The sequence below is a fragment of the Cyclospora cayetanensis genome, unplaced genomic scaffold, assembly GCF_002999335.1.
Source record: "Cyclospora cayetanensis isolate NF1_C8 unplaced genomic scaffold, CcayRef3 CcayRef3_contig_91, whole genome shotgun sequence".
In the NCBI taxonomy this organism is placed as follows: domain Eukaryota; phylum Apicomplexa; class Conoidasida; order Eucoccidiorida; family Eimeriidae; genus Cyclospora; species Cyclospora cayetanensis.
In genome coordinates, this window is record NW_020312765.1 from 29,156 (window position 1) to 56,168 (window position 27,013).

The 27,013-nt window shown below is 49.0% G+C and overlaps 1 protein-coding gene across 1 annotated transcript; it reads right to left on the reverse strand.

Annotated features, from left to right (window-relative positions):
* Positions 1–24,012: 24,012 nt before the first annotated feature.
* Positions 24,013–26,985, reverse strand: LOC113147006 (ecdysone-induced protein 74EF-like). Its single transcript, XM_026336068.1, has 5 exons — positions 26,862–26,985; positions 25,904–26,491; positions 24,789–25,633; positions 24,371–24,608; positions 24,013–24,188 (listed from the first exon to the last, which is right to left on the reverse strand). Exons 1-5 carry the CDS (start codon positions 26,983–26,985, stop codon positions 24,013–24,015), a joined length of 1,971 nt encoding a protein of 656 aa, XP_026191853.1.
* Positions 26,986–27,013: the final 28 nt, after the last annotated feature.

Here is a 27,013-nt window from a genome sequence, read left to right on the forward strand (position 1 = left end):
TTGCAACTAGCTCTCAATGCTTGGAGTGGCAAAGAGATGCGGCGTTGTGCAGCCCCCTTGTCCTTATTCCTTCATGTATGAGCTGTGGAGGCTGCGGGAAATTGCAGAAGAAAGGATTCTTGAAATCCACTTAATACTTTGCTTAAGCGTTTATATTGAAGCGGGAGGTACGTTTTCTTCTAGAGTGGCCGTAGGTCGGGCGCTATTGGGGAATTACCACCTTGAAAGTCCATCTCGGCTTGCGAGCTTCAGTACCAGCAGAGGCCATTTTCAATTATCGAACGCTCTTCATATTTTGAGGTCTTTGACTAGGCTGTTCCCTTGAAGCTTTGTACAGTCTGCATTCACGAAGTTCGTGATTATCAGTGCCTGGTGAATGCACAGGCATAGAGCAGGCGGCTTAGCGCGAGTGAACGCGTGGGAGCAGAGACTAGTTACAGAGGCATCTTCTTGGATAACTCACAAAGATTCACAAAACAGCAAAAATGATTGCTCTTTTCTGAAGATAGTTTGCAAGAATTTTTAGGAAGTTTAAGCAGAATGGTCACTGAACTTGACATTTTTAGAAGTGCGCACTCTGCCTCATTGGAGACCCCTTTGTGTTGAGGCGGCCCAGGAGAGCAGTCAAGGCGATCAGAAAGTACTAGTCGATAAATGGTTTATTGCTGGGCTGTAGGATCTGCGGAGGGATATGCATGGGTAGCGAAGGAGCCAAGTGTCCTAGAGCTGAATTACCTGTTGAGAGTGGTCTTTTCATTTTCCTTGGGCCCTCCAGCCCATCCTCCCAGCGGATGTTTGCCGTACTCCGTACAAGAGAGCCCTTTGTCCAGAACTAGCGCGTCCTTACATTTATCTGTAGGAAGCAGCAACATTTTCGGATTAACGTAGAACGGAGGTGATGGCTTGCCACAGGGATTCCCGCGGCCTAGCAACAGATCTCAAGGGGTCGCAGATGCGTGTCAAAGCCGCCTCCATCACCTTTTGAAACCTGGCTTGCATCATCAGCATCCAGCCTTTTATCGTGCAATAACTAGATTGTAGTTGTGCATTGATGCAGGCGTTGCCTACCCATCATACTCCATTCGGTGTGAGCTCAGTCGTGGACAACCTACTTGTGGCGTTGGCTTGGCTCTTAGGTCCGCTGCACTACGTTGATTGGTGTTCTAGGAAGCCTGCTGCCCGGTACTAGCCTTCGCAAACTTAGGACAACGTTATACAATAGGTTAGCTTATTGTGTTTGGACTTGACGTCTACTACCGTTTTTGTGGTCAGCGAGTGCTGCTACAGCAGTAGTGGCCGTTCAGATGAATGTTACCCGTTGGATCACGCGCTCAGCAAGTGGCTTTAGTGTCGGCTTGCTGTTCATATGTGGGAGGACATTAATACCAGACGCTGCAATTTCAGATTTGTAGCTTATATCTCAATTACTACAAGAAACGGTGAACTCTTTTTCAACTGCGGGAATTAGCCAAAGAAGCTACACACAGATAGGCCAGTGTTTAGCTGCAGCTTAGAGCCCCACCGCAATTGCGGTGGGAGAGGCGTCTACTACTTTAGATATTTTTATTTGTTTATATTTCTCAAAAACCCACTTTAAAATGCAGTCTACCATACCTACCCTTACAAGCCAGAATCCAGGGTCACTGTTGCACACTAACCACGAGGTCAGCAACGTTCCCTTCTTAGTACACCAAAAAGGAAGAGTGACCCGTAGAAGGCCACTTTTAGGACAAATAGAAGGGCCCAGGTATAATCAGAAGATCCAAATAGGCTCGAACGTACCCCGAGCATGCGATTCAGCTCTAGGACACTTGGCTCCTTCGCTACCCATGCATATCCCTCCGCAGATCCTACGGCCCAGCAATAAACCATTTATCGACTAGTACTTTCTGATCGCCTTGACTGCTCTCCTGGGCCGCCTCAACACAAAGGGGTCTCCAATGAGGCAGAGTGCGCACTTCTAAAAATGTCAAGTTCAGTGACCATTCTGCTTGAACTTCCTAAAAATTCTTGCAAACTATCTTCAGAAAAGAGCAATCATTTTTGCTGTTTTGCGAATCTTTGTGAGTTATCCAAGAAGATGCCTCTGTAAGTAGTCTCTGCTCCCACGCGTTCACTCGCGCTAAGCCGCCTGCTCTATGCCTGTGCGTTCACCCGGCACTGATAATCACGAATTTCGTGAATGCAGACTGTGCAAAGCTTCAAGGGAACAGCCTAGTCAAAGACCCCAAAATATGAAGAGAGTTCGATAATTGAAAATGGCCTCTGCTGGTACTGACGCTGGCAGGGCAAGTTGCCATTTCGGGGTAATGACCTGCCCGTTGGCTCAGTGGCGGCTTCAGCCAAAGGCATCTAGCTCTAATCTTTGTGTACTCTCTCCGCAAATCTAGGTGTGACAAGGGAATCGTGATAAACCAGCTAGCGTCAAAGACAATGCAGATAAAACCATTTTTCTAGAAGTGTGAAATAAAAAACTTCAACATTGTATGACACAAAATTGTTAAATCAAATGATTTAGAGATCAGTATATATAGATCAACCTTCATTAGCTGCTGAGCGTCCTGATAAGCCACTGGCATGTAGGCTCCCCTGTTCGGTAGATGTAGCTAACAGAGCGATTGCACTGAAAAGCAATGGAGGTGCGGTTGTAGTATTAGATCACTTAAAAAAGTAGGAAAGCCTGAAAACTGCCGCATTTAAGGTATTTTAATGGTTAAAGCCAGCGGATGTCATATTTCGGGCTACAGGTAAGTGGTTGTTACGGCGGGAACGTACATAACTGCCCAACTGCTGGCGGAACAGCGTCTGTCATTTTCATGACGGAAGCGTATACTATCATGTGAGGAAATTCTGAGCATAGCACAGCCCACCAGCTGTAGGCATTTGGACAGTGGGTTGTATATGGCAGCTCGCGACTGCCAAGGACCCCTTTACGGGTGCTACTGGGGTCTACCGTAAGGACGGGTGCGTTCGGGGTAATGGCGGTGCTTCGGGGATTCTCTGAGGGTTTTCACGATCATTTGGGCTTCGAGCGTCAACTAACTGATTGCGAATGAAGCCTCTCAGATTTGCCTACTGCATTCAGCATCTACACCAGTAGACAATCGGCGTGAACTGGAGGTTACTACACCTAGACATGCCCTTTCTTGGTTTTCCGCGGGAAAAGAATAACGAAAGGGGACTGTTTCAATGCATGATATGAATTCGAGCTCATGGCTGGGCACATATTTTCCTAAGGAGGTGGAGTCACTGCAGTATGATCAGCTGAGGGGCTCACGTGCCCCCCACCTTCGTAATTCACTTTTGTTACAGACCAATTTGATTTGAGAGAAGCTAAAGCACAGTGAAAGCGTAGTTGGCTTGAAGCGTTGTGTCATGCAAGTGTACCTGCAGACCTACAAGCCACTTTTGATGCAAGGGATTCTGCCTTCACATCCCATTTGTGTATTTTTGGGGAAAGTGGATATTGCCACATGTGCATGAGTGCTCTCTTTCTGTTTCTGCTATCATATCTTCCTGCTGTTCAAAGTGGAAAGATTTTCCGTGCCTTCGTTCACTGAAGCTGAATTCAGCCAGGCCATGTCAACCAAGCACAACTTTGCAGCCATTCACATGGAAATAAAATATTAGGCGACATTGCCTAATGTCCCCTTACCTTGCATATTTCTAAGTCTGTTCGGTTGGCCATCCTCCTAATCCACGAAATGTAGCTATGCTTTCCGATTGGCCTGCAGAGCCTCAGGCTTGCCTACGTGAAAGTTGCTGCAGAACATAAAGTGACACCAACCTTCAATCCTTCGCATGGACGCCATCCAATGACGCTGAGGAGGATTAAATGCGGCCTACGGAGTACACGGCTTTATCATAAGTATAAATGCACATAAATCTAAGACTATGAGGTTTACAAGGACACGATGAACCTCACCAATCACGCATGCTTCGAGAGTAGTGTGAAAAGAGGACTGCAGCCACATCAGCACTCCTCTGACACCTTAACGATTACTGAGGTATGCTCTTGAAGTCTTTTCTCCAAGTAGTATTACCAGCTAGAAGCACCCAAAATGATCTTAAGAGTGATCTGGCATTCCCTTATATAAGCGGTGACGCCGAATATGAGAGCAACAATTGGCTTAGTCAGTGGCTACAGCTAAACAAGAATGTTAAATGAAATTCGATTTACCATTCCTGCGCATTTAAATACTTCCGAAGGCGAGTTGGTATTTCAACATTACAGGAAACGGCTGCATTCAAGGAGAGTGCTACCTCAACTGTCATATCTTGTATAGTTTTCTCGAATCTGACACACACAACAGGCAGTACTCGGCTATCGATGGAAGGCATCTAATGGAGCGAAGGTTTATACGATGTGTCGCTTGTGCTCGTCCACACAGGAACTCAGGATAGCGCTACATGACCTGCTGGAAAATTGTATGGTACCCAACACTTCGGCAAACAAAGCCACCTGTATTGCCAATATGCTGGGTACAAGCGCAACGGAATCTGAAAGCAGAATAAAAAGTAATAGAGGTTTGTCCCAGCGTGCAAAGTACCCTTTTTCCACAGAACAGGGAGCAGAAATTATTATCCTGCAATCGTGCTCAGATAATAAGTGGGAATCCCACTGCTAATAGGAATCATTAAGGGTTCGACAGCAGTATCTCTGATTAGGAGCCGCAAAGGACTACGGAAGACACAAGTAGCAGGTGCAGTATTGACGAAGACAAGGAAAGCACAGCTACGATTACAATGATACAAAGATTGTTACAAAAATAAAAAAGCCAGCCGAATCAACGATGACGGTATTACTAATTCTATGGAGAAACACAAGATCAGTGATAATATATTCTCGACTAAGATCGAGGGGCGCTACGAAGATGCCAGCCCAGTCAGTGGTACCAGAGGCGGTGGAAGCTTGAAAAAATTAAAATACGACTTCTCCAGCTGCATTTACTCGTCTAAGAATTCAAGTTTGCCTAACGTGAGAGCAGAAACACTGAGGTGCTCCCTAGTAATCCCGTTATATACTTTTCCCGCGCAGAAGTGTTTCAGACGGCCATGGAGAAACAAAAGGTCAGTAATAGGAAGTCTGACGTTTTCGCTATACTTTATATTGCTGGCGCTCACCGCAATAGAGTGTACTCGAGAAACAGGTTTTTGTCATCGCGGGTGAGCCAATAAGTCTTTGCTAGGGCCGAATGAGGCGATTCATGTGGTTGTTGTAGGCAAGGAAGCGATAAAATAATATATTTGCCCACTTGAAAATGTAGGCAAAACCCCAAAGCATTTGATAGCACCTCATCTGAGAAATAGCGTTGTAGGCAGTAATTGCCTAAGATAATGAGACTCTGTTTTTCTTAAATGTGGGATGAGTGCCTCTCAGTATGAGAAAACCAGGCACTCGTCGACTGCAATAGTAGGAAAAATCTTTAGTGTTGGCTTTCTCTAATAAAGCATTCAGAAAGATCTTACCAGAACAATAGTATTCTTGTCAAACGGATCATTTGAAAATTGCTGGATCATGGACCAGGATTAGACCCCGTGGATGCTTCATTGGTAAGTAATTCGATGCATCGGTGTTGAAATGGTTAGAATGTCCTACGAATGCAGCTCGTCTGGAGCTGCTTGATTCGTATCATGGATGACTGCCTTCAATAAGCCTCGCCTTTGGGAATAAAGGTTTGAGTCGCTCGTTTATGAAAGGATCGCGATGAAACCTTATGTAAAGTGCTTGTCCGGGAATTGTGCAGTCATCGTCCTGGAGACATTTAGCATTATTTCAAACGACTACACCTAAAGTTAATAGCTCTTTACTTGCTGATGCTTTTCCAAGCGCTGATTCAACATCCATTGCACCGAATCAACAGAATTATGACGCGTGTGTGGTCTGACCCTTACCCACGCTGCTCTAGTATATAACAGAGACCGGTAGAATCATGGGGCAGGCATGTATCAACAGACCCTCTCCTACCTTTAGCTAGAAAAAGATGATTTCGCATGTTGCGATTAGAGGGCAAGAACCAAGCAGCAGGCACATACGTACACAAGAAATACTTTCTACTACTGACAACATTCGATTGTACATGTTCTCTAGATGCAATCGTATACTCATAGACTGTTACGGGCTTGGTTTGCGAACTTGAGATAACGGATAGGTGTGCGGGGCGCTTGAAGATGCACAGACTGGAGGTCGGCCTCAGAGTCTTTTCTAAAAGCTCTTTGTCCCGAGGCAGTGCCACAATGATTTAACTGGGCTACATTCGGAAGGTCATGATCAAGAGTGCATCCAGATTATTTCCAGCTGACTTCCTTGACCAGGGCTGCAGGACAAGCATGCAACAAAACTGGCGCCAAGAAAACAAACGTGAAGCGTGATATAGCCCCTCTAAACTACATATTGACGAATCAAAGCTACGACCTGATAATCGGTTTTTTGCGGCTGTAGCTGAGAGTTCAGTACCGAATGACTTCGGTACCACTTCCTATACGCTGATAGCACCGCGGGCCACAAGTGCCAATGGATCCAATCATGTTGGCTCTCTGTTCAGTATCCAGCGAGCAGAACGAGGGCTGAAAGCCTCACCGATTCCATTCTAGTCCACTACTACAGCCTTCATTCTTGGCAATTCGTACAGAGCAAACGAAAAGGGAAAAACCTTTTGCTATGCATTAATGTGGAACAATGTAGAGCACAAACCACGTGATGCATATAAACACCTAATAATGCTGTCACCGTGTAAGCATTTGCGACAGGTGAGCATTAGTCTCATGCATATATTTCAAATGGTACACCAGTACTTTCCGGTGTTCTTTTGGGGCGCTCACTTCACGATTGGAGTTGCCGGAGTTACGCGGGGTATTTATGCATGGTCTGTGGTAGTAGTACAGCGAAGGCCTTCCGGTGATGCCCTAGGAGTGATGCGCTGATCACGATGCACAATAGGAGATTAGCTGCTGCTGCTCTAATACAGCTCGAGAAGGTTTAAATACTACAGGCAGACACATAATGCTAATGCGTACACACATCAACAAAAGCTGCTTCCGGTGGATGTCAACCATAAGCAGAGCATTCAATCGCCTGCATCTGTGAGCCAGTGTACCTCTATATCCCATGCCCCTCGCTATTGATATGGCCCACAACAATGGGTCACTTCAATTGGCTCTGCAAACTTCACAAACTGGTTGTAAGTTGGCACTACAGACTAAACGTACTCATTACTAATCTAAAGAATCGATTGGGCACAAATGGAACCTTATAAAAGCTTGAAGCATGCATTCACTGTCCTTGGGAGGAGCCAGTATTAAGAGGTACCACTTCTCTCGGTGCAAGAAAGATGCGCACCTCAGTAAGCATTCACCACCCAATAGATGCCGAATACCGCCGAGATCCCTTCATTAGTTTTCCAGCCCGCCAGGAAGATCTTTTATTACTTACTGGTGGCTGCAGGCAACAGCCAGTGGCAGTGTGTGTCCTTCTCACCCCAAACAGGTAACCTTGATCGATCCTTGAGCAGGCACCACCTGCTTGAACAAAACGGTAAATGTGGTTTCAAGTTACACTAGCCATCGCTTATATGATGAGAGCTTAAATATGCACGCGGGATCGTGTATTTACGCTCGTCCAAGGCCATGTACCGGTTTTAAAGCCCCTCTCAAGGGTCTTCCAGAGTGAAGATGCCTTTCTTCTTACATCCTTGTCGCGAGCCTTGCTGCATATCAAGCATGGTAGCTTACGAGGATTTCAGGTCATGTGGCCTGCCTACTACAAAAGTAATTGCGCAATATCGCCGGAATCCGAAAGCAAAGTAACACACACAGGCACATAAGGCACAACTGCGAGGTTTGCTACGCACCAGCGATTCAAGCCTACCAGTGCGACAAGTAGTAATATGTGTCGAAACGGCGTACGTGGATTATTGAGTAGACTGGAAATAAGCATTAGACCCCCTATCACCAGATTATGAAGCTGTGTTGCCTCAAACAATAAAAACAACTTTACGCGCAAACTGGTTTGATGAGTTCGAGCCAGATTGTTTGCCCCTTACTCATTGCAGCTTCGCCAAATCCTGCAGGGGATGCCTTGCATGAATTCAGCTCGTAGTTTCCCTTTACCCTCTTCCGAAAGGTGCAGGAATTCAGACGCCTTCTACAGTGCTTGATGGAGAAATACCTAACGGGACTACGCCGCATTGAACCAAAGGCTCTTGATCTTTTGAGTTCCTCTCCAGACGCAATGTCAGAGATCGCTCGGGGTGTCTAGATGCAGCTGTCTCAATATTCTGCTGGAGATCCACAGACTTTGCAGGCCTGGGGCAGGCTTAAGGTAATAATCGCAGCCTTCACCTCACATCATTTGGGCTCAGCTGAGACCAATGCTTCGGAAGGCACGAATGTAGTGTCGCGAAGCACTACCCCATTTTCTGGGCGCACTCTGTTGCCTCTGCTTCCTCCAAGGGAACAGTATTTGTGTTCCGTGGTCAGGGGTCTAGCTCCTTTAATGACTGAACGCTCCACAAAAATGAAGCATTTAGTCACAAAAATGGTCTACTCAGTTTGTGCCCTCGTTGGGTTTCGGTTCACGAAGTTGCATAGATTTTATGAACGCGTCCATGGGCACCTTGGGCTTCCTCGGACAGCTTGCTCGAACACGGGTTCTCGTGAAAATGCCCTACGCTGGTGGTGGGGGAAATATAAGGTTAACAATCTATAGGAACTGATTCCAGATCTTTTTAATGCCGTCTGATGAGTTTTTTCCGAACCAATTGGTTGGTTGTCCACTTTCGACAGCACACATTATTGCCATAAGGCTACGGCGGCGCGCCTCCTCAACGACCTGTCGGGTTGGAACAACTTCAGCGTTGAAATGCTGTTGGACTACTGCATTGTTCTTCCGTTTTTGTATAGACAGTTTCCTTAAAAGAGTCTTCTTGCGTCTTGCTTTCGCTCCAACGTGGTGTGTGCTGCATGCTTGAATGAACAATCCGCCTTATTTTGCTCATACACGTGCAACGGGTCGTCCAAATCCTGGACAGGATATGCTTGTATCTCGCCGTAGGTACTAAAATTTGCTATCATTGAAGGTGGCCTTTAAAGCTCCAAACTCTAGCGATAACACACTTGACAGGAGGTGATCATGGTTGTGCAACGCACCAACAGCAAAGCCACCGAGTACGATATACAAAGGCACTAGCTACAAAACATATAAACGGCAAGCTGATGAATCGCTCCTCATCTTTGCCTCTGTCAGATGCACATGTGCCCCTATACTTCTCACAATCCATGAGACAAGCACACACTCATATTTTCCACACTATGCTCCATGTACTGCTTTATACAAGTTTTCCGAGTGAAGTAATTTATTATTCCCTGATCATACTATTCATGCTGAGCTATTTAAGAAAAAACTGGACAGGAGTAGCTAGCTGCAAAGAGACGCAGCACGATATCGGAAGATTCTACAGAAGCAATGGCAGAAACAGCCTAGGTAAGCAGCTTATATTATTTGATCTTGTTTCACGGGAAAGGAATAATAGAAGTTGACCTAGTAACTAGAAATTCAAGCTGCAAAATCGACAATGACAAGCAGGTGCTCGCTTGGCCCGTTTATTTCGTGGGGAGTGGAGTTGCCCTAGAAGTCCCCGCTGAGACCATAAGCACAAGAAACGATTCGAGGCGAAACTTGAAACAAGGAAAATTGAAGTAAATGTTCTTTTCACGTTTACGCGCTCTTCCCCGGGGCGTGCAGTCTGCTTGGAGGCGTCTTCCCGCGATTCTGGTTCGCCGGCGCGGCCGGGCGTACCCTATCTGGACGCTTCAGGCCGATAATTCACGGTTAATAGCATTCAAAAATCTCAGTACGTTACCTTCAGCTGGAACACGGCGGTCAAGGAAAAGTTTATGCAGGTTTGGTAGCCATTCATAGGAGTGAAAATGCGTGTGGGTGCACCACTCGGTCTTAGCAGGTGTTTTTGCAGCTTTGATAACCTTTAATAGAAGTAAAACCTCGTTTGGGTGCACCATTTGGCTGTAGCAGGTGGCTGGGTATCTAAATGTTGAAGTTTTGGCGAATCAAACTGCCACTTAGGATGAGTGATCCGGGGGAATCATCAATCTTTACTGCTGCGATCAGGTGCGCGATAACAGGAGCATCGAATAAATCTTCTATATTCCTATGTTTAAGGAGCACTGATTAACAGGGCATTTTGTTTGTGATATGGAAAGGACAAGCGCCAACTTTGCAGTCCTACCCGGCTGGTTACCTCGAATAGATAGTCACGAAGCGAACTGAAGGGAAAGTTTATCACGGTAAAGCCTTACATTTCTCAGTGGCTTGAATCTAAGCGAAGCGGGTAGCTTGCAGTTGCCAAACAGAAATACCCATGTCACTCTGGAGTCCACTTCATTACACAATGCAATTACGGCAGAAAGGACTTCAAAATGCGTATTTAAATCTATCTTGTAATGACATCACTATGCTTCTCGACTAGGAGAATTCTAAAGACGCCCTCGTGTTCGAATATCTGCCACATTACCTCAAATGCTGGAGTTTGTTCTACACCTGGCGTAACGAAGAAAGAGTTTGGTAGCATCCTGGAGAGCGTAGCTCGCTTCTTCTGAAAGCTAACGCTACAAATTTAGATGTGGAACCAGTGGAATATTGTATGATGGCTGTTTCAAGCTTGGCAGACCTTCCGAAATACTACATCTAGGTGCTCTTTCTTTGAAACTGAAGCATCGTGCGCGTGCTATGCTTAACCCTGCTGCACTGCGGCAGCGGCGTACTTCGCACCATCAATACGTGTGGATCAGGGATTTTTCTGCTGCTACATCAGAGAGACCATTTTCAACGTCCTGCAAGAACCGTATACACGCTATCTGAAGTTCTAATAGCTGGTCCAGGGCATTCTAGTTTTTGACAGGACTGACCGTATCTGATTTGCTACCACGGCCTAGATGTGCAACGTAGCCTCGTGGGAAGATTACATTTTTCATTCTGAGTGCCGGAAATGCTTGCTTCTAGTGAGATCAGTCTGGCCTGAAATATAATTAGGAGCGAATCCAAAGTACTCCTTTATTTGCTGGGGTACTACATGTATCCTGGGTCACATACATCCGGACTTATTCCGCCCCTTTACCATCCAGCTGCCTACTGCCAGCTTCCAGATATTACTATACGAATACCCCAGAAAAACGCCGTTTCTTTTCGCTCACCTTGATATGAAGCACAATATTCCTGAGAACGCATAACGCGCATGCTGCTTTTAGTAGTGGAAGTGCTAAATGGTTTGGTAGACACATTTCAGAGATATGTGGAGTAATGCTTAATGCGGCCAAATGATTATTTTTGCCAGAGACCCTTGTTCCAGATACTCGGCACGCAGTGGTTCGAAGGACGGCTGGAATCTCCGAGCGGTGAAGGTAAAGCAGAGGAGTCACGATATCATTCTCACTGCGTTTTTGGAAGACACCAATGGGTTTCCTGCAAATTGCATACATGCTACGCTCAAGGAGTGTAAGAATCAAAAAATGTGTATTATATAGACTGACTTTTAGCAGGACGTCACATGTTCCAACGTTGCGTGTCAGGCAACTCGCCTGCTTACGGAGTGATCATTTTTTCTTGGGTCTTTGGCAGCCCATCACGCAGATTCGCGGTCTTGACCCTTGGCAACGTATTTTGGATCCTCTGGTTCTTCTTGCCGGAGTGGTTTTCCTTGTGTTTGATTATTACGCACAGAGGCATGCACGTACTTCACATGCGTCCTTTTGGCATTTATGCAATGCTCCTCTCAAAAGTCTAAAATCGGACCTACGACGTCTGTAGAACTGAAGGCCCCTGGCGCATATGTGCTCGGCAAGTGTGGATAATACTGTGGGTATGAAATGTAGTTAAAAGCATGTTCACATGACCTAATGATCAAGTTTATTATCCCTGGAGCTCAATACCCTCTTGCCTCGGTGCCCATGATCCGTGCCCCTTGTAAAGCATCGAACTTCTTACCTTCATTACTAGCTTTTGATTGAAAGAGCCCGCTGTACGGACATGGCTTTTTGATGAAGGCCAATGCCGTGTAGATGGTGCTCGGGATTTTTCATTTGTAATTCAGATGCAGGCGCCATTAAGTGATCATGTTGGCCTGCTCCCAGATTTTCACCGAGATCGAAAGCAGATGTCATTAGCCCCCGCATAAAGCTTTTCGACCTTTTTGAAGTAGACATTAGAGGCAGTTGAGCGGCTTTAATGGTAGCAGCATAACCAATAGTCCGCCTTTCCCCGGTACGGAGTGTTCGCTGCCCTCCGGGTGTTCCTGTTCATGATAGCTCCTTTTTCCCGTTTAGGTATTTGTCTCATTATGCGTCAAAAGCGTGCCCGGTCTTTGGAGAGCCGCAGGTGTGGGTAGAGCGCTTTGGTTTTGTAGCTTCAACGCTTGTTTGCTCCTCACGGACAGATTCACTAATTTGTCTGCATGCAGCTGCATATTCATAATCGTTTGGATTTTTATGCTAATCAAAGGGCCACTTTCAAATCTTTGTTTTGATGGGAGAAGAGGAGGTGCAGAAGATGTAAGGTTCGAGCTTCTTGCAGTGGAGACTTGTGTTGTCGCTGCTGTTTGCTTCTCCCCATCACCGCCACACCGCGTCAGGTTTGCTGTATGAGCGTAGCAATTAAGGGGCACTGCACTCACTGAGGACTCTGGATTGCTAGTTTCGTTTGTCTCATTATTCTTCCCAGCCTGTCCAGGATGTGCCTTGATAGAAACTTTTAGTGATTCTGGCATATTGGTTGCCGCATCAGACGGAGCAGTCGCGGAGGACTCCCCCTGTTTAGTGTCACAAAAGTGCACTGGATACAAAAACGCGTTTGCTTTTTATGCCTTCGTGTTGTTTGACGCACTGATGAGCTCGATGTCGCAAATATTCTTTGGACGTGAGTTACCGGTGCCATTTTTGGAAATACCGTCCAATCCACATTGCGTTGTGACCTCAAACCGAATGCCTAATCCACAACCTGTCAAGCTAGATGTCACGGGTGGCACTATAAGCGGACTGCCAGAGGGTGGCACAGCGTGATGTCCGATGTCGTTCTTTCGCATGGGGGTAGATGCGGAATGACAGGTTGAGCCGTCTCGTGGTTTTAGGTGCTTTCACATGTATGGCCTAGAGGTTGACTTACAGCGGGTGACACATTGTTAGCCTAAAGGCTTCTGCTCCGCTTAGGGGGTTGACACTGACGACCAGAAGAAGGCCGATTGTAGTGTTTAGTGATTTCGACCACTGGAGATACACAAAGAAAGCAAGGGGAGAGAACAACATGATGCAGGTTACCTTCATTCGTTTGGTAAATGGTGGGGAAACACATCGTAGCTTCGGAAGTTTTCGCTTTTTTTCTCCGGAGGTTGCTTGCCACGGGCTGGCACATCGTAGTCTTCCATGATTTATTATTTCCATCCGTGCGTCCCATGGCAGTAACAAAGGGGTCCTTCCGTAAAATGGCAAAAGCTACACCAGGATACAGAAGAAACTCCCTGTTTTCGTTGCTGGGTGCCGCGCTATACCCTCGGCCATCATTGAGGTCACTGTCGCCAATGTGCTCAGAACGTGTAATGCCGAAGCCGCCTGTGTCTGCACTGCTCGATGCCCGTTGTGCTGTGGCCTCAGGATGATTGCCTAAACCTGTCAAGATAGATTTCAGGGAGGGCGGTACAGGTGAAATGGTAAAGGGATGCGCACCGTGGATTTCGGGGACTTGGTTGCTAGCGACACTGCTTGCAGCAACCAGGAAAATCTCCGGGGATATACGGGCTTTCATACGTTGAGCTAGTCTTTGATTCTCGGTTTGCATACTTCTGGAATTGCGATGAGGCATTGCATCAACAGGCTCTGCGAGAGATCGATTCCTCTGCATCTAGTCATCCCGCGTCTGACTTTTTGCAGTTGAAGCGCTCGCGCTCAGCCGTGCTACAATACAATGAGAACCTCTCCTTGAACACAGCTTTATCGTGCTGCCATTTTGCTTCCTTTCTCGCCTAGCTGGAATATTCTGTCGGCGCACTATCTTGCTGCGCTGGCCTGGGCAAGACGGGTGCAGCCAAAATGGGTTTGCCTTCGTGTCTTTGCTTGTGTCCCGTGCATTTGAAAGCTTGCGCTTCTGTTGAGTTTACTGGATGTGATGAGGAGTCACTATTGTCCTCAAATTTTGTTTTCCTGAATACTTGAAAGCGAGTTCATTTTTTGCAAGCCCAAGTTGTTATATCCCTGCAGTAAGCTTTCCACAAGACTTTTTGAGTCATCTTGCAAAGAAAAACCGGGCTAGAGCAATCCATCTTGTTGCGGTGCACTGTTGGGTGAAGATGTGAAGGCCTGGACTACATCGCTGTCTGTTGATGTTTTCTCACATCCTCTGATGTTTTGCACAGTGTAATTAAAGTTGAAAAGTTTCGCCTCGGGCCGTACTTATAACTTGTCCAGCAGATCGATCCTATTTTCGTTTTTGCTTTTACAAACTGAAAAACCTGAAGTGCGTTGCGGATGAACGGGCAGCAGCTGATTTCTGATGGCCTCCAGACCCCAAATTATCTAACAGCAACTCAAAGGGTGTCGTATTCTTTGGTGGCGCTTGCCTAAACATCTCGAATCTTCTGGGTAACTTGAAGTTGCTGTTGCATTCACTAGATGTTGAGAGCCTCGGGAATCCACCAAGATTCTCACCATTCGATTGGGCTTTCACATTGAGGCTTTGACGATATGCAGTGCTTGCGTGACATAGAAACGTTACATACTGGGTTATTGAAGAGAAAAATTACACCATCGAAGGGTTCATTGAAGAAAACATGACATCACTCAGGGAAAAGGCCAAGGGCTGAGCCAAAAGACTTTAACGCAATGACTACAAGAAACCTTTTCTCCGTCTGTTTGCCATGCTTTTAGTGTTACATAGTACTGTGATGATGATGTGACGAAACAAGTGTCTGCACCAATATCAGCAAAAGCCAATTGGGACAAGGGCCAAAGAACGAAGAAATTCCAGACACGCAGTATGATACATCTTGAACTGCACCTATGCAGTGGCCTTATCATATTTCCAACTAGTGCGTGGGAGTGCTTTGTTACATGTAGGTGAAACGCGCTGATTATGTTGCGACTGAGGGTATGGTTACCTGCTTTTCAACATCGTTGGCGACTGTCACATTCCTGCTGCGTTGCCAAATTCTTTCACAAATGATTCGGGTACCCAATGACTAAATAATACGCTTTGTGCAATTAATTTGCGTTGTTAGTGCTGCTTTTCTAGCGGGGATCCAGCTTGATTCTTGGTGAATTTGCCCACAATAAACAAATACCTCGATAGACAACGGAACGCATTTCTCAGGATACAAGGAGAATCCGGGCACTAACTAAGCGCTGAGTACGCTTTACGCCTCCTCAAATTACTACCATTTTATCTCTATCCAAACACACGGCTACGGAAGCTGGGGGCAGGTCACGTGTCGATCGCATTCACAAGAGCCACTTTATCTGGGTGTCACATGGAAAGATAGGTAAACCTGCTGCAATGTATATACAGCCAAAACGCGTGGAATTCGGTGCTGACAGCCAAGCAAGCTTAGATTTCCATGCTAGTTTCTGGTTGAAACGCCCTAGCCCTCCCCAGCTCTAGATGTACTGGCTTACAAACGAATTCTAATGTTTTCCGGAGGCTCCAGCGAGTAATAACTTTGGTCGCACCAAGATAAAATTCTGTTATGTCTTTATAGCCCTGAGGGATTGGCCTCAATCAGACTATCACAATAGTCCACTGCATTAGTCTACTCTTTCTCCCCTTATTGTAGTAGTGTGTCGGTGCTACACAGGGCCGCATTAAGTTGGAACGTCCTTGTAGTCTTCCTAAATCGGATTTGCTTGGAAAGCAAGTATCATGGATAATCGGTAAATATCAGTTTATGATGAATCTAGCAGATCAGCCGCTAGCCCGTCGTATACGTTCATCAAAATACGCTTGGCGGCTCAGAAGCAGGCGCACGATTAAGTTGGTCAAGGTGGCGTATTGACTTTTAGTACCACCTATCAGTAGATTTTACACCCTCAGCCTTGTTTAAAGCGATGTTTTCTGACTATAATGCTGGACAGACAAGCATTATTTGCAGCTCGCCAATTCAGAGCAACATACCGAACACAGCTCAAAGTGTCCCGCGAGTCGCTCTCACCACCACTCCCCGCGTAACGTCCTGTATAGTCTTCACATTCCATGGCTACAAATCTAGAAAAGTAATTTTAGTTGATTATTTTAAAAGAGGGCTGGGCATTCGGCCAGAGATGGTAGGATGCAAAACACATCAGGTGTAGACAGATGCTAGCACGAGCGGTGCTGAATTTGCAGCCAATTTTCCGCCGCAAATGTTTTCCGCTAGATCCCACACCGACTGAACAATGAACATGGGGAACCTAAAAGGCAGGGTATGATCTACAAATCATAACAGCAGAGGAAGGAGGCCTCGAATTTGCCCTAAACCACATCAACCGATTTTTGACAACTGCTCCACACTAAAAGAGCGCATTCTGCGCCGGCTCTGCATAATTTCGGATATATCTTATGATGATTTAATAGGAATTCAACACGGCTGGGCCTCCACGAGATCACATCTAAAAGTATAGTTGCGAAGACAAATAACCTAACCCATACTGCTTGGGAAGAAAGGAATACTCTAAAAGAATCGGTTGTCTGACAGGAATTCAACACAGCTGGCCCTTGACGTTAGCATACCTAATATTAAAACTGCAAAAACAAACAAACTAACCCGTACTGCTTGGATTAGCTGAACAATCAGGGTGCCCCTTGTGTCAAGCCATCAGGCAAATGTCCAGGCAAAGATTCAGATGAAGAAAATGCTGCACTTTCTATTGTTACTGCATCTGTAAGTGTTGCACGCGTTGACAATATTGCCTTTTAATGAAGTTCCATGCTACAGTAATTTGCGCTCCGTATGTTACACGTGACCGGAGGAGTTGAATGATTTTGATACAAAAACGTACAACAAAATTGATGGTTTAAACTGAGTGAAGTGATGCCCACAAGCTATAACACTTAAGTTCCAGTGCTACCGTTTCTCTGTGCTGCTTCTGCCAAGTCATTATTACCGCGGGAATGCTTGTGGCGCCTTCTAGGCTGTTGCTGGCCTCTTTGCTGTTGTTGCTGTTGTAGGTGCGTGGGGGGATCATTCCCGAGGTGTTCTTGGAATAGCGGGTCAGAACCCCGAGAGAGAAGTAGTGGGGCGGTCTCAAGCAGTGTACGGACTGCACAGAAATAGCATGTCACAGAGCCAGCAGAGATTTTCTGGGGTTCTTCTATATATTCTTTGCCATATACAGGCAAGGTTACTGCATCCGTCGGTCACTCACGTCCTTTGAAGTGGAGAGCAGAGCCTCCAGGCGTTTGCGCGGTTCTACCTTGAGTAATTCCTGTTAGTTGTTCTTCCTGTGCGCGTCCACTGTAGGCCGCTGATAGCGAGTGCTTAGCTAGAGAATCCTTTCGAGCCCAAGTTGCTCTAATGCGACTGCCCCTAAGCCGGATGCTACCCATTGCTGCCGCCTGTACTGCTTGTGCTGCCTCCGCAGAGGTTACAAAACGCACAAAGCCGTAGCCTGTAGAGCAGAAGTATCAGATGAATTAGCAAACAGCAGACCAAGTATAATTAGCCGGACACGTTAGCAGTGTAATCCCTTGCAGCCATGTAGCAATCAGTCAAGGAACCCCCATTGTATAACCACATTGCAAGAGCACCTTATCCACGTAAATCCGCATCCCAAATTGCTAACCAAGTATTACTAGGGTACGAAGGCGTGCAGCTTCCAATGTACGGAGGTGTGCTGCTCTAAGCCACAAGGGTCAAACAATTTGACCACAGCCTTACCACTTGTCGCGGTCCACTCTCTGTTGGGGTGTCTATGTTCTTTGTCACACACCACAACTGTGAGCTCTACTCTTCCAAAGGCACTGAAGGTGTTTAGCAGGTCCTGACGTGTTGTATTGGGAGGTACGTTGACTATCAAGGTATACATGGCCTGCTGACTTCCAATCGATAGGTGGTCTGATGTGCTCCCGATCCCTTTAGGGCACTGACGTTCACCGCCGCTATTGATGGTGCAGCTGCAGGATGCGGCTGCTGCTGTGGCAAACGCTGCGGGCGTAATAGCTCCTCCAGCACACTCAAGCGAGCCGTCGCGATTAAACGAATTTACGAAATTGTCCGCATCATTCTGCATGTTTAAAGAAATCATAAGTCCTGCCAAATCTAGCAGTTCACTACCGGTTAGCCCGGCGGGCTGGAGCTCAGCCGTATTGCTCCTACTTGCTGATTGTGGCCCTGACACCTGAAAGTCTCTTGCCGCGAAATCATCTTGTGCTTTCGCGTTTGAGGGATGTTTCACACAGCCCGTCCAGCTTTGCCTCCCCACTGCCTCTCCACGAATCAACTGATTAAGGCCTTCAAAGCTCCCCTGTTTATCCTCTAAGAAGGCACTTTCCCTGGACACCTGTGATGTATTGGTGTTTCGACATGGGCCTGTACTGTGCAGAGGAGATCCAGCCGACAGTGCCTGGATACTCTGCTGCTGTTCTGAGGAGCTACTTCGTGGAAACGCCTTATAGTCAGCCTTCATATGTGAAGCGGGTTGCTGCCCCATAAAGGAAGAGAGTGTAGCAATCGCTGGCTGCCAGTCTGCGTGCTTCAAGGGGCCACTCCTTTCCGCGCGCGTGAGGCCTAATGCACTTTCTTTTGCTTCTCCTGACACGTTGCTGCTCACTAGCAGTGCGTCCCCTCTATCCCCCAAATTCAAGCGTTCCTGAAGTTGTCGCCTTGTAGTGTCTGACTCTTTGGGGGAGTCTGTAATTGGTCTACCCATCCGCGAAGGAGCTTGAGCACCTTCTGAGAGCTCAACAGGCTTCTTCAGAGGGTGTCCCTCTGCCGAAGGCTCCACACAAGGAGGGCAATGGCAGGCAGTGCGCTGGGCACCGTGCGAGACTAGATGAGAAGTTGTTAGATCCAGAAGCGGCAGTGCAGCAGCGTCCAGTAGCAGTTGCTCCCTATCGTCCCCTCCAAACAGCTCAGCAGCTGCCGTCAGATGATTCCGAGTTTCATCCATTGTCTGCGCATGGTGCTGCCGCAACGGTACCATGTGCGGATGCAGTTGTGAAGTCATCGACTGTACTGCCCAGTTGGTAAGAGACCCCCCCAGTTCCGGCAAAGAGTTGACAGGTGGTGTAACCGCTTTTGTATCGTCTGTTGGCTGTGTATCTGTCACAAAAATACCTGCAGTCGCAGCTGCACCCTCTACGGTAAAATCTCTATAGGAGGTACAAGGGGCATCCACACTGGGAGCCAGCGCCGGGACTTCACGAAGCAGTCGGATTACTTTCCCTTGCGCCACACTACCAGCAGAAACCATTCGACTAGAACGGTCAGAAACAAACATCCATGGATTTCCAACGGTCTCCCCTTCGTCTTTATGAACAACCGGATCGCCCCCCTCAAAAGATATCGTTTCCTGTTCGCGCCTGTTTCCACCCCACATGTGTGCGTCGTGCGGCACCCCTGGACACTTCTGCGTGACCCGCTTCAACTGAGAGTCTGAAGTGTTTGCGTGCGGCTGGAAAACGCATGCGCGTGGGTGTCGAACAGGGGATCCTTCTAACGCAGCACCTGGATGCGTAACGCGGTCGATGGGAATGCAACTGCTCTCCAGTAGCCCAGTAGTGTTGGGGGCATCCTCGGTAGAGACCCCAAACTGGTGCAGTGGCTGGTGTATTAATGCACTCGGTGCCTCAGGAATCACTGCTTTCGAAACATAATCGGGGGCAAGGCTGGAGCAGTTCCAGTTCCAGGGTTGAGACCACAGGGAATGCATGTCGGATAGCTGAACTTGGGGTTGCTGGCACTTTTCTTGCTCCACAAGTGGCACCTGCGTGCCGTCTGGTACCTTGGGGCAACTGATCCGTAGCCGTTCATACTGCCAGGCTCCCCCGTTTTGCATGCGCGCAGTCAGTGGCCCCTCATCCCGCTTCGCTCTTTCCGCTAGGCCTCCTGGATGTTCGTCTGCCCCAGAATAAGAGAGGTTCTTTTCTACTTCCCTTGTTACCTGCATGTGAGGATTTACTTGTTTTGAATCGCCTTCTTGACGAATATGAACTGTGCCTTTTAACGGACTAGTAGAATTAAGGCTAGATTCGTTCCGACTGGTCCAACTGTTTTCATACATGGGGGAAAAAGTGGTTTCCAGTGTATTCCAGTCCAACAGTGCAGCTGTGCTGTGGCCCTCAGAGGCAATGCCTGTGCTTGTTGCCCCCTGTGGAGGCGGATGGAACGGCGTGTACCTTATGGATTCCTCCTGATTTTGCAGTTTTCCATCGACAGCAGCCTCCGGCAAAACAGTTTGCTTTGACAAATCAAAAGTGGCATTCATCGCATTCATCTGACGTGTGTGGCCCATTTTCCAAGACCAAGGAACGTCTTCATGTTCCACGTTTGTGTCAAGAAGACCGCCAAAAGAATCTGTGAGTCCCTTATCCCCGCAAAAGTCGTGTTCTGGAGAACCTGGTAGGGAACTCGTGAAACCAGTGGAAGAGGTAGTCGATACACTAAGAATAGAAGCTTTGTTAAGGGGAACTTTCACCCAGCAACATACAGCTTCATCCTGTTGTAGTTGCTCCCTTTGTTGGTCTTCTGTGCAGCGGTGTGATTGTAACTGTTCCCCTTCATTTGTTGTAATAGGGCTTCCCTGCCCCCCCATGAAGGACCCCCCTATCTGAGCAGAGGCAGGAGCCGCAGGAATGTTAGTTTTGTCCATGGCACTGGGGAAGCCCGTGCATAGCAGGTGTGCGCATAATGTACTGGCAACGGGGGAGCGCAGGCACCACTTAGGAGCCTTTCTTCTGGGCACACCCTCACGAAGCAAAAAACGGAATAACAAAGAAAACCAAATCAAAAAATGATTCAGCGCGAAGCTGGGCCGAAAAGGGGGGTACGGGTAGTGTGTGTGCGTGCACAGGTATCACAGAGAAGCCCAACAGGCCGCGAAAGGCCACAGCAGTTGCTGTAGTTGTTCTGCTTTTCTCGATGAAAATGCAGTTATAATTCAAAGAGCGTATTCGTATTGCAGTTCTGAGATCACAGTGCAAGCACTAGGGTGACAATCAGTGAAACGTCTGCCAATGCTGTCGGCCTGCTTAGAACTCAGCCTGATTTGTTTTGGATGGGTGCCCTCTCGCTGTGGCTCCACAGCTCCAAAGTGGGGCTTGTTCTACTGGAATTGAAAGGATAAGTTGCATGAGTCTCTGAACCCGGTGATCAGAATTCCCTCTTACTACATGACATCGAGCTGCGTCTGTGGGTGACCTCATCCAAGGAACACGCGCCAAGGAAAAGGAGGAAAAAGCCAAATAATGTATCCAGCGAAACACAGGCCACCATCAAAGCTTTGAAGAAAACATAACAATTTAATGGAGAAGAGGTGCCACAAAACACGCAGGAAGAATGAGCATCCAGGTGTGCATGCCCCCATGGACATTGTGGGACGCGGCTGCATATACGGCGACGGATGCAGGGGTCTTCTCCTTCAAAGCGCATAGCGCATTAAAACAATGCGTTATCCTAACCTTTGAAATTCAAAATGCTGAATTACACCAAGCTACTGAATTAGCTGAGAAAAGGAACCCTAATGGAAATAACCACTGGTTCGCCGTGGTCTTCGGGATCTCGTGTGTGCCTGAAAGCAAAAGCAACTAGGCCGATGGTTTATTCAGGGTCTTTCTCCTGTGCACACTAAATTCATTTTAGCGAGCCAGCTATGCCACAGGCTGCGTTTCGAAAACTCGGCTGGTGTCTTCTTCTAAGATAGAAACGGCGTGCTCGAGCGCAACAAGCCACCACTGTAACGAGTCGACTTGCCAACGCATGTAGGATGCGCGTAAGCTGCAGTTCGCATCGCAAGTGTTTTACTAGTGCGTTTGGTTCCAGGGGAGTGGAGTCTGCATTTGGGGAATACGATTGGAATCTTTCCTACCGTGCTGCTGCGCAAGGAACTTCAATATAGGGATGCAGTGTGATAATTGGAAGTCGCTCTCTGACACGGTCACAACACTATGCGGACTCCCCTTATTGCAGCACGCATGGTCTGAGTGCAGCAAATATTCAGTTGTGCATGCAGCACAACTATTGCACTTCTGCAGAACCATGCAGTGCTAGGTGATAGCGCCTGCGCACGTGATATTTTACATGCGCATTTAGTGCGAGTCTCACGGTGGAAAAGAACTGCCTTAACCTGAAGTTTATTTCCTGTGACTAGGATTACTTCGCTGCTGCGGTCTTAAACCGGGGGTGCCTCTGCTGGTTCTTGCTAACCTTGGTGCCCCCTAACTGCTTAACGCCACCCCCCCTTCTTGATCGGGAGGCAGAGACGGACCATTCAGCCTGCTGAGGCTGATGGTACTGAACGCGCTTAGGTGTTGTCATCTCCTGTACAGATGATGCGAGTGCAGGACGAGGCACTTGTGGAGCGTCTGCTGCCGCAAGCCCCTCTCCTGCTGGAACTGATGCAACGCGGACAAGTCTTCGCGCGACAGCCTCTAGAGGCTGAATCTGCTCTGTAGCTGGCATTGAGACGGCTGCGTGGGGTTCTTTCTGCTGATGCGTAACCTGGTCGTGAGGGGTAGAACATTCGGGTAGGTGGGCAGCTGCCCTTGGCTGCTGCTTGGGAAGTGTGGTAGGAGACTTCGCGGCTGTCAGATGCTGTTGCTGCCCCGAGCGCGGCTGGTGTTGTCTTTGTTGTTTGGTACGAGTTTCTGCGCCTCGCGAAGCGGCAAATACCTGGGGAGACTTGCGTCGCGTCTTCTTGCTCGAAGATTTGGGCTGTTGCTGTTTTTGTTGAAGGTGCTGCTGTTCTGGCTGGGGGTTCACTTGCACGTGTGAAGGAAGCTGGTGTACAGACTGTTGCTCCTGATCTTTGAGGGGCTCTCGGCGGTTGTTGGGCGCTGCCTTTTGCTGAGATGCTTGTTGCACTTGTTGTGTTTGGTCGAGTTCCTTGTCGCTGGGCAGTACATTCATGCGTTTAGCCTGCTGCGCTTGCAGGTCGCTTGCGCTGACTATCAGGTGTCTAAGGTTAGGTCCTAGGGGGGCGCAATTGCGGGGAGCCAGCTGCTCCTGTTGGCGGTGTAGCAGCTGGTGAACTAAATGAACAGGGTGTCTTCGCAGCATGCCATCAGAGGAGCCATCAACAGCAGTACGTCCTGGTGAAAGCCGTTCATGACTGGGAATATCTGATACCCCAGAGCCTCCTACAAGCGGTCGCGTAGTTGAATGCTGCAGGGGCTGTTGATGGAGCTGCATGCGCTGCTGTTGTTCAAGATGGCTTCGCTGTTTCTCGGTTTGCTGCTGCGACTGCTGGTGAGGATGAAGCTGTTGCGACCGATGCTGCTCGAGGGATTGCGCCTGCTGGTGCCACCGCAGTGACTGCTGCAGCATATACTCCAGCCAGGCAGCAAAGGCCGTGTCAGTGGCATCCGCATGCCATCTGAAGTGCCAGGAGGCAGGGAGGGGTGATGATTCTCCTGAAGGAGCTGCTGATGTTTCTTGCCGCAAGAGCTGCCGCAGCCGCAGCTCCGCCACACACGAAAACTCCCCAGCGAACACAGACGTGCACGGTTTTACCAGCGTGGAAGGCTGCCGCTGCTGCTGGAGTCTCTGCTCCCTTAGGAGGGCTAGGAGCTGCTGTTGCTGCGCCTGTTCATATTCGGTGAAGGTTTCAGTCTTCGCATCATGGGCTGCTGACACTTGGAGTTTCTGAAGCACATGGAGCTGCTGCTGCAGCTGCTTCTGGAGCGATATTATCCGTTGGCCGTCAGTACACCGCATGAACTCCCCAGCAGAAGTCTCCGCAGCGATCTTTTTCTGCAGCTGGTGCACTGCAGCATGAGCAGACAGAGCCTGGTGATGCCGCCACACCCGGCTGCCACACAACTCTTTTTCAGCGTTCGTGGCACGCAGCAAAGTTGCATCTTGCCAAAGCAGCTGCAGCACTTGCTTCTGCGCCATTAGCACTGTTTCTCTTTCCTCTGAGGTCCAGCCAGTCCCTTGATGCTGCGGCTGCGGCTTCTCGCACTGCTTTTGCCGTTCGTGCGCGCTGAGTTGCACTGGCAGGTCCTTAAGTTGCATTCCTTTGGCGGCGACTAAGTCACGCAACAGCCGCGAAAGATGCTCCTCCAGCATATCGAGCTGCCGCGCATGCAGCTGCAGATGCTGCTGCTGCTGCTCGGGGGGGGGGAGGTTCGGATCCTGCGTTTGGTGCTGCACGAGTCGACCAGATTTCGAATGCAGGTTCTGACTGTGATGCGCATGCTGAAGCACATCCGGCTCCCCTCCAGCAGCTGAGATAAGGGCCACTGCTGCCGTCTGCTCTGGTGCAGACTTGCAAGGTGCTCTTCCTCCCGCCTGGGGAGGAGTGAACAGCCCCTTCTGCGGCTTTGTGGCTGCTAATATGGCTGCAGCGCGTTCTAACAAGCCGGCAATGCTAGTCGAATGATCTGGCGAAGCGACGCTAGTAGCTGTTTCTGCCGCGCATTCCTGCGGAGTCTTCCTTGTGTAGTGTTTACCCAGCATGTGCTGCTGCTGCTGCGGCTGCCCCTGCAGCTGCAGTGGAGCTTCTTGGTTGGTTGGGGGTTGCTGCTCTTGAATTGCCTGGTGCTTCCGCTTGTACTGCAGCAGCAGCTGCTGCAGGACTGCTGTAAGCTGCTGCTCCGTCACCAACGATGTTCGCCCTGTAGACTGGCCGTTGTTGCTCTGATTGCTGCTGAGAGCTACACCCGCTGCAGCAGCAGCAGTTTGCGAGAGCCCGTTTGCATCCCGCCGCTCCGACTCTAAATTACTTTTTAGCAACTCTGCACACTCGAGGAGCGACGCCGCTGCAGTCTGCGGCTTCGAATGTGTGGGGCCGCTCGTAGGAGCGAGGTGGTCTTGCTGTTTCTGTTGCTCCTGTTTCTGCTGCTCCTGTTGCTGTTGTTGCTGCTCCTGCTCCTGTTGCCTCTGGGAAAACTTCAACGCGGGGTCGTTGTCTGCACACCTGCCGTTGGCGGCACTGCTTCTGTCACCGTTGCCAATTACCACAAGGGTGCTTTGCGAAAAGAGAGGCGAGAGAGAGCCCGGAAAAGGCTGCCGCAGACTGCTGAGTCTGGCAGCCAGGAGTCTTTGCAGGGTGTAGACATCTCCGAACTGCTTCTTCTCTTCCTGAGGTTTCGGCATCTCCCGTCCTGCATTCTGCTTCTGCAAGATCCGAATGCCGTCAAGTATCTTCTCCGCTTGGACGGGAGGCTGTGTAGCGCTTTTCTCCGCTGCCGCTGCTGTTGGTCTGTGGGTTTGCACGGCTGAGGCGACTTCGCGAGTTGCAGCTGCTGGGAGTTTCTCGTGCACTGCGAGTCTCTCGTAGCGGCTTTCTAAGGAACTTTTACATTCCAGACTGGCACGAGGCGTTGCGTGCAAGGATTGCCCAAGTGTCGTGTGCGTTTGAAGGGCTGCCGGCTCTGCTAGTGGTGCTGGTGTCGTTACACCTGCTGCTGTCTCGTTCACAGCCGCGGCAGACTCTTCTCGTGGAGCTGGAGGACGCAGTTCCTTCATGCTGCTCTCTAGTAGGAGGTGCTGCAGCTGCTGCAATACACTTCTGCCGTTCGGCGCTGTCTTTCCAACAAGCCGCTGCAGCCTCTCTGCCAGCGCCTCCCGACCATGCATCTGCTGCAGCGGTTTCTGCTGCAACAACACCTGCTGCTGCGCAATCCACTGACTTGCGACTCCCTCTTGCCTGGACAGCGCGTGCTGCTGCAGGGAGACGCAGGATGGCGGCAGCGCAGCCATGGGGATGCCTGTACAGACACTCTGCGGTTGCTGTTGGGGCATGGAAAACGCTTCGTTCTGCTTCCTCGGAGGCTGCACCAATGGCGCAGCACAGGCTCTGACACTGTCTAAAAGCTGCTTTTTGAGGATCTCATCATGCTGCTGCTGCCACTGCTGCTGTTGCTGCTCCTTCTGCGCCTCCGAGGCGCTCTCGAGAACGTGTTGCACGACGTGCTGACGGATATGCGAGTGGACGCGGCTGTCGATTTGCTGCTGTATCCGAAGCAGCTGCGTCTTGCATTCTGGAGCGCCTTCTGAAGAAGCCGCCGCTGCGAAATCTGTTTCTGCAAAGGCTTCCTTGATGACGGGCTCCACAGTCGCGTGCTCACGCTGCGATAGCTGCATGTGGGCGTCCGTTTGCCACGAGGCAACGGAAGCTGTACACGTCGCAGCCGTAGCAGCTGCCTCACGGCTCTCCGACACAGCAAACCCTTCCCTTCGTTGCGGAAACGCAACGAGAAATAGAGGCTCCAGTCCAGATCTAGCTGCTGCCAAAAGCAACTGCGGATGCTGCTTCAGCAGCCCCAGTAGAACCGTGCTGCGCGTGCAATCGCTCAGACTTGCTGCAGCATCAAAGTGACATGCGCAGCACAAGGAGGTCCAAACGCTGGGGGCTGCTGACATGCAAGGTGTAGATGGTGGAAGTGTGTGTGCGTGTTTATGTGTGTGTGTGTGTGCATGTGTGTGTGTGTGCGTGTTTATGTGTATGTGTGTGTGTGTGCATGTGTGTGTGTTTATGCATGTACATGCGTTTATACATAGGTATATGTGGACAAGTGCTGCCGATCCACACGCTGCAGAGCGCCTTGGCACCTATTGCACCGACTTTGCCAGAGGCATGCCGTCTTTTTGCCTGCTAACTAGGAGGCGTGCATGCAGGATCGAAACGATAGAAAGATAAAAAGGCATTGGGGCAGCCCTTTGTAGGCTTACTGTTGTCAGCGAACGTGGCTAGCAGGTTCAAGAAGTCTAAAACAGAGAGGAAGTCTTCCACCGTTGTTGTTGTTGCTAGGGGTGCCGCCGTCGCTCCGTTGGCTGTTGCAGGTGCTGCTTTCATCGGAGGCGCAGCAGCTGCCTCTTGCAAG

Bases quoted from the DNA above. Each gene is read 5' to 3' on its own strand.
- LOC113147006 (XM_026336068.1), bottom strand. From the start codon at position 26,985: ATGAAAGCAGCACCTGCAACAGCCAACGGAGCGACGGCGGCACCCCTA. The intron at 25,634-25,903 runs GTACAGGCATCC...TGCGTCCTCCAG, and splicing joins ACAGCAACCGCAGAGTGTCT to CTCCACGAGAAGAGTCTGCC. The intron at 24,609-24,788 runs GTGACGGAGCAG...AAGACTCCGCAG, and splicing joins CTACAGGGCGAACATCGTTG to GAATGCGCGGCAGAAACAGC.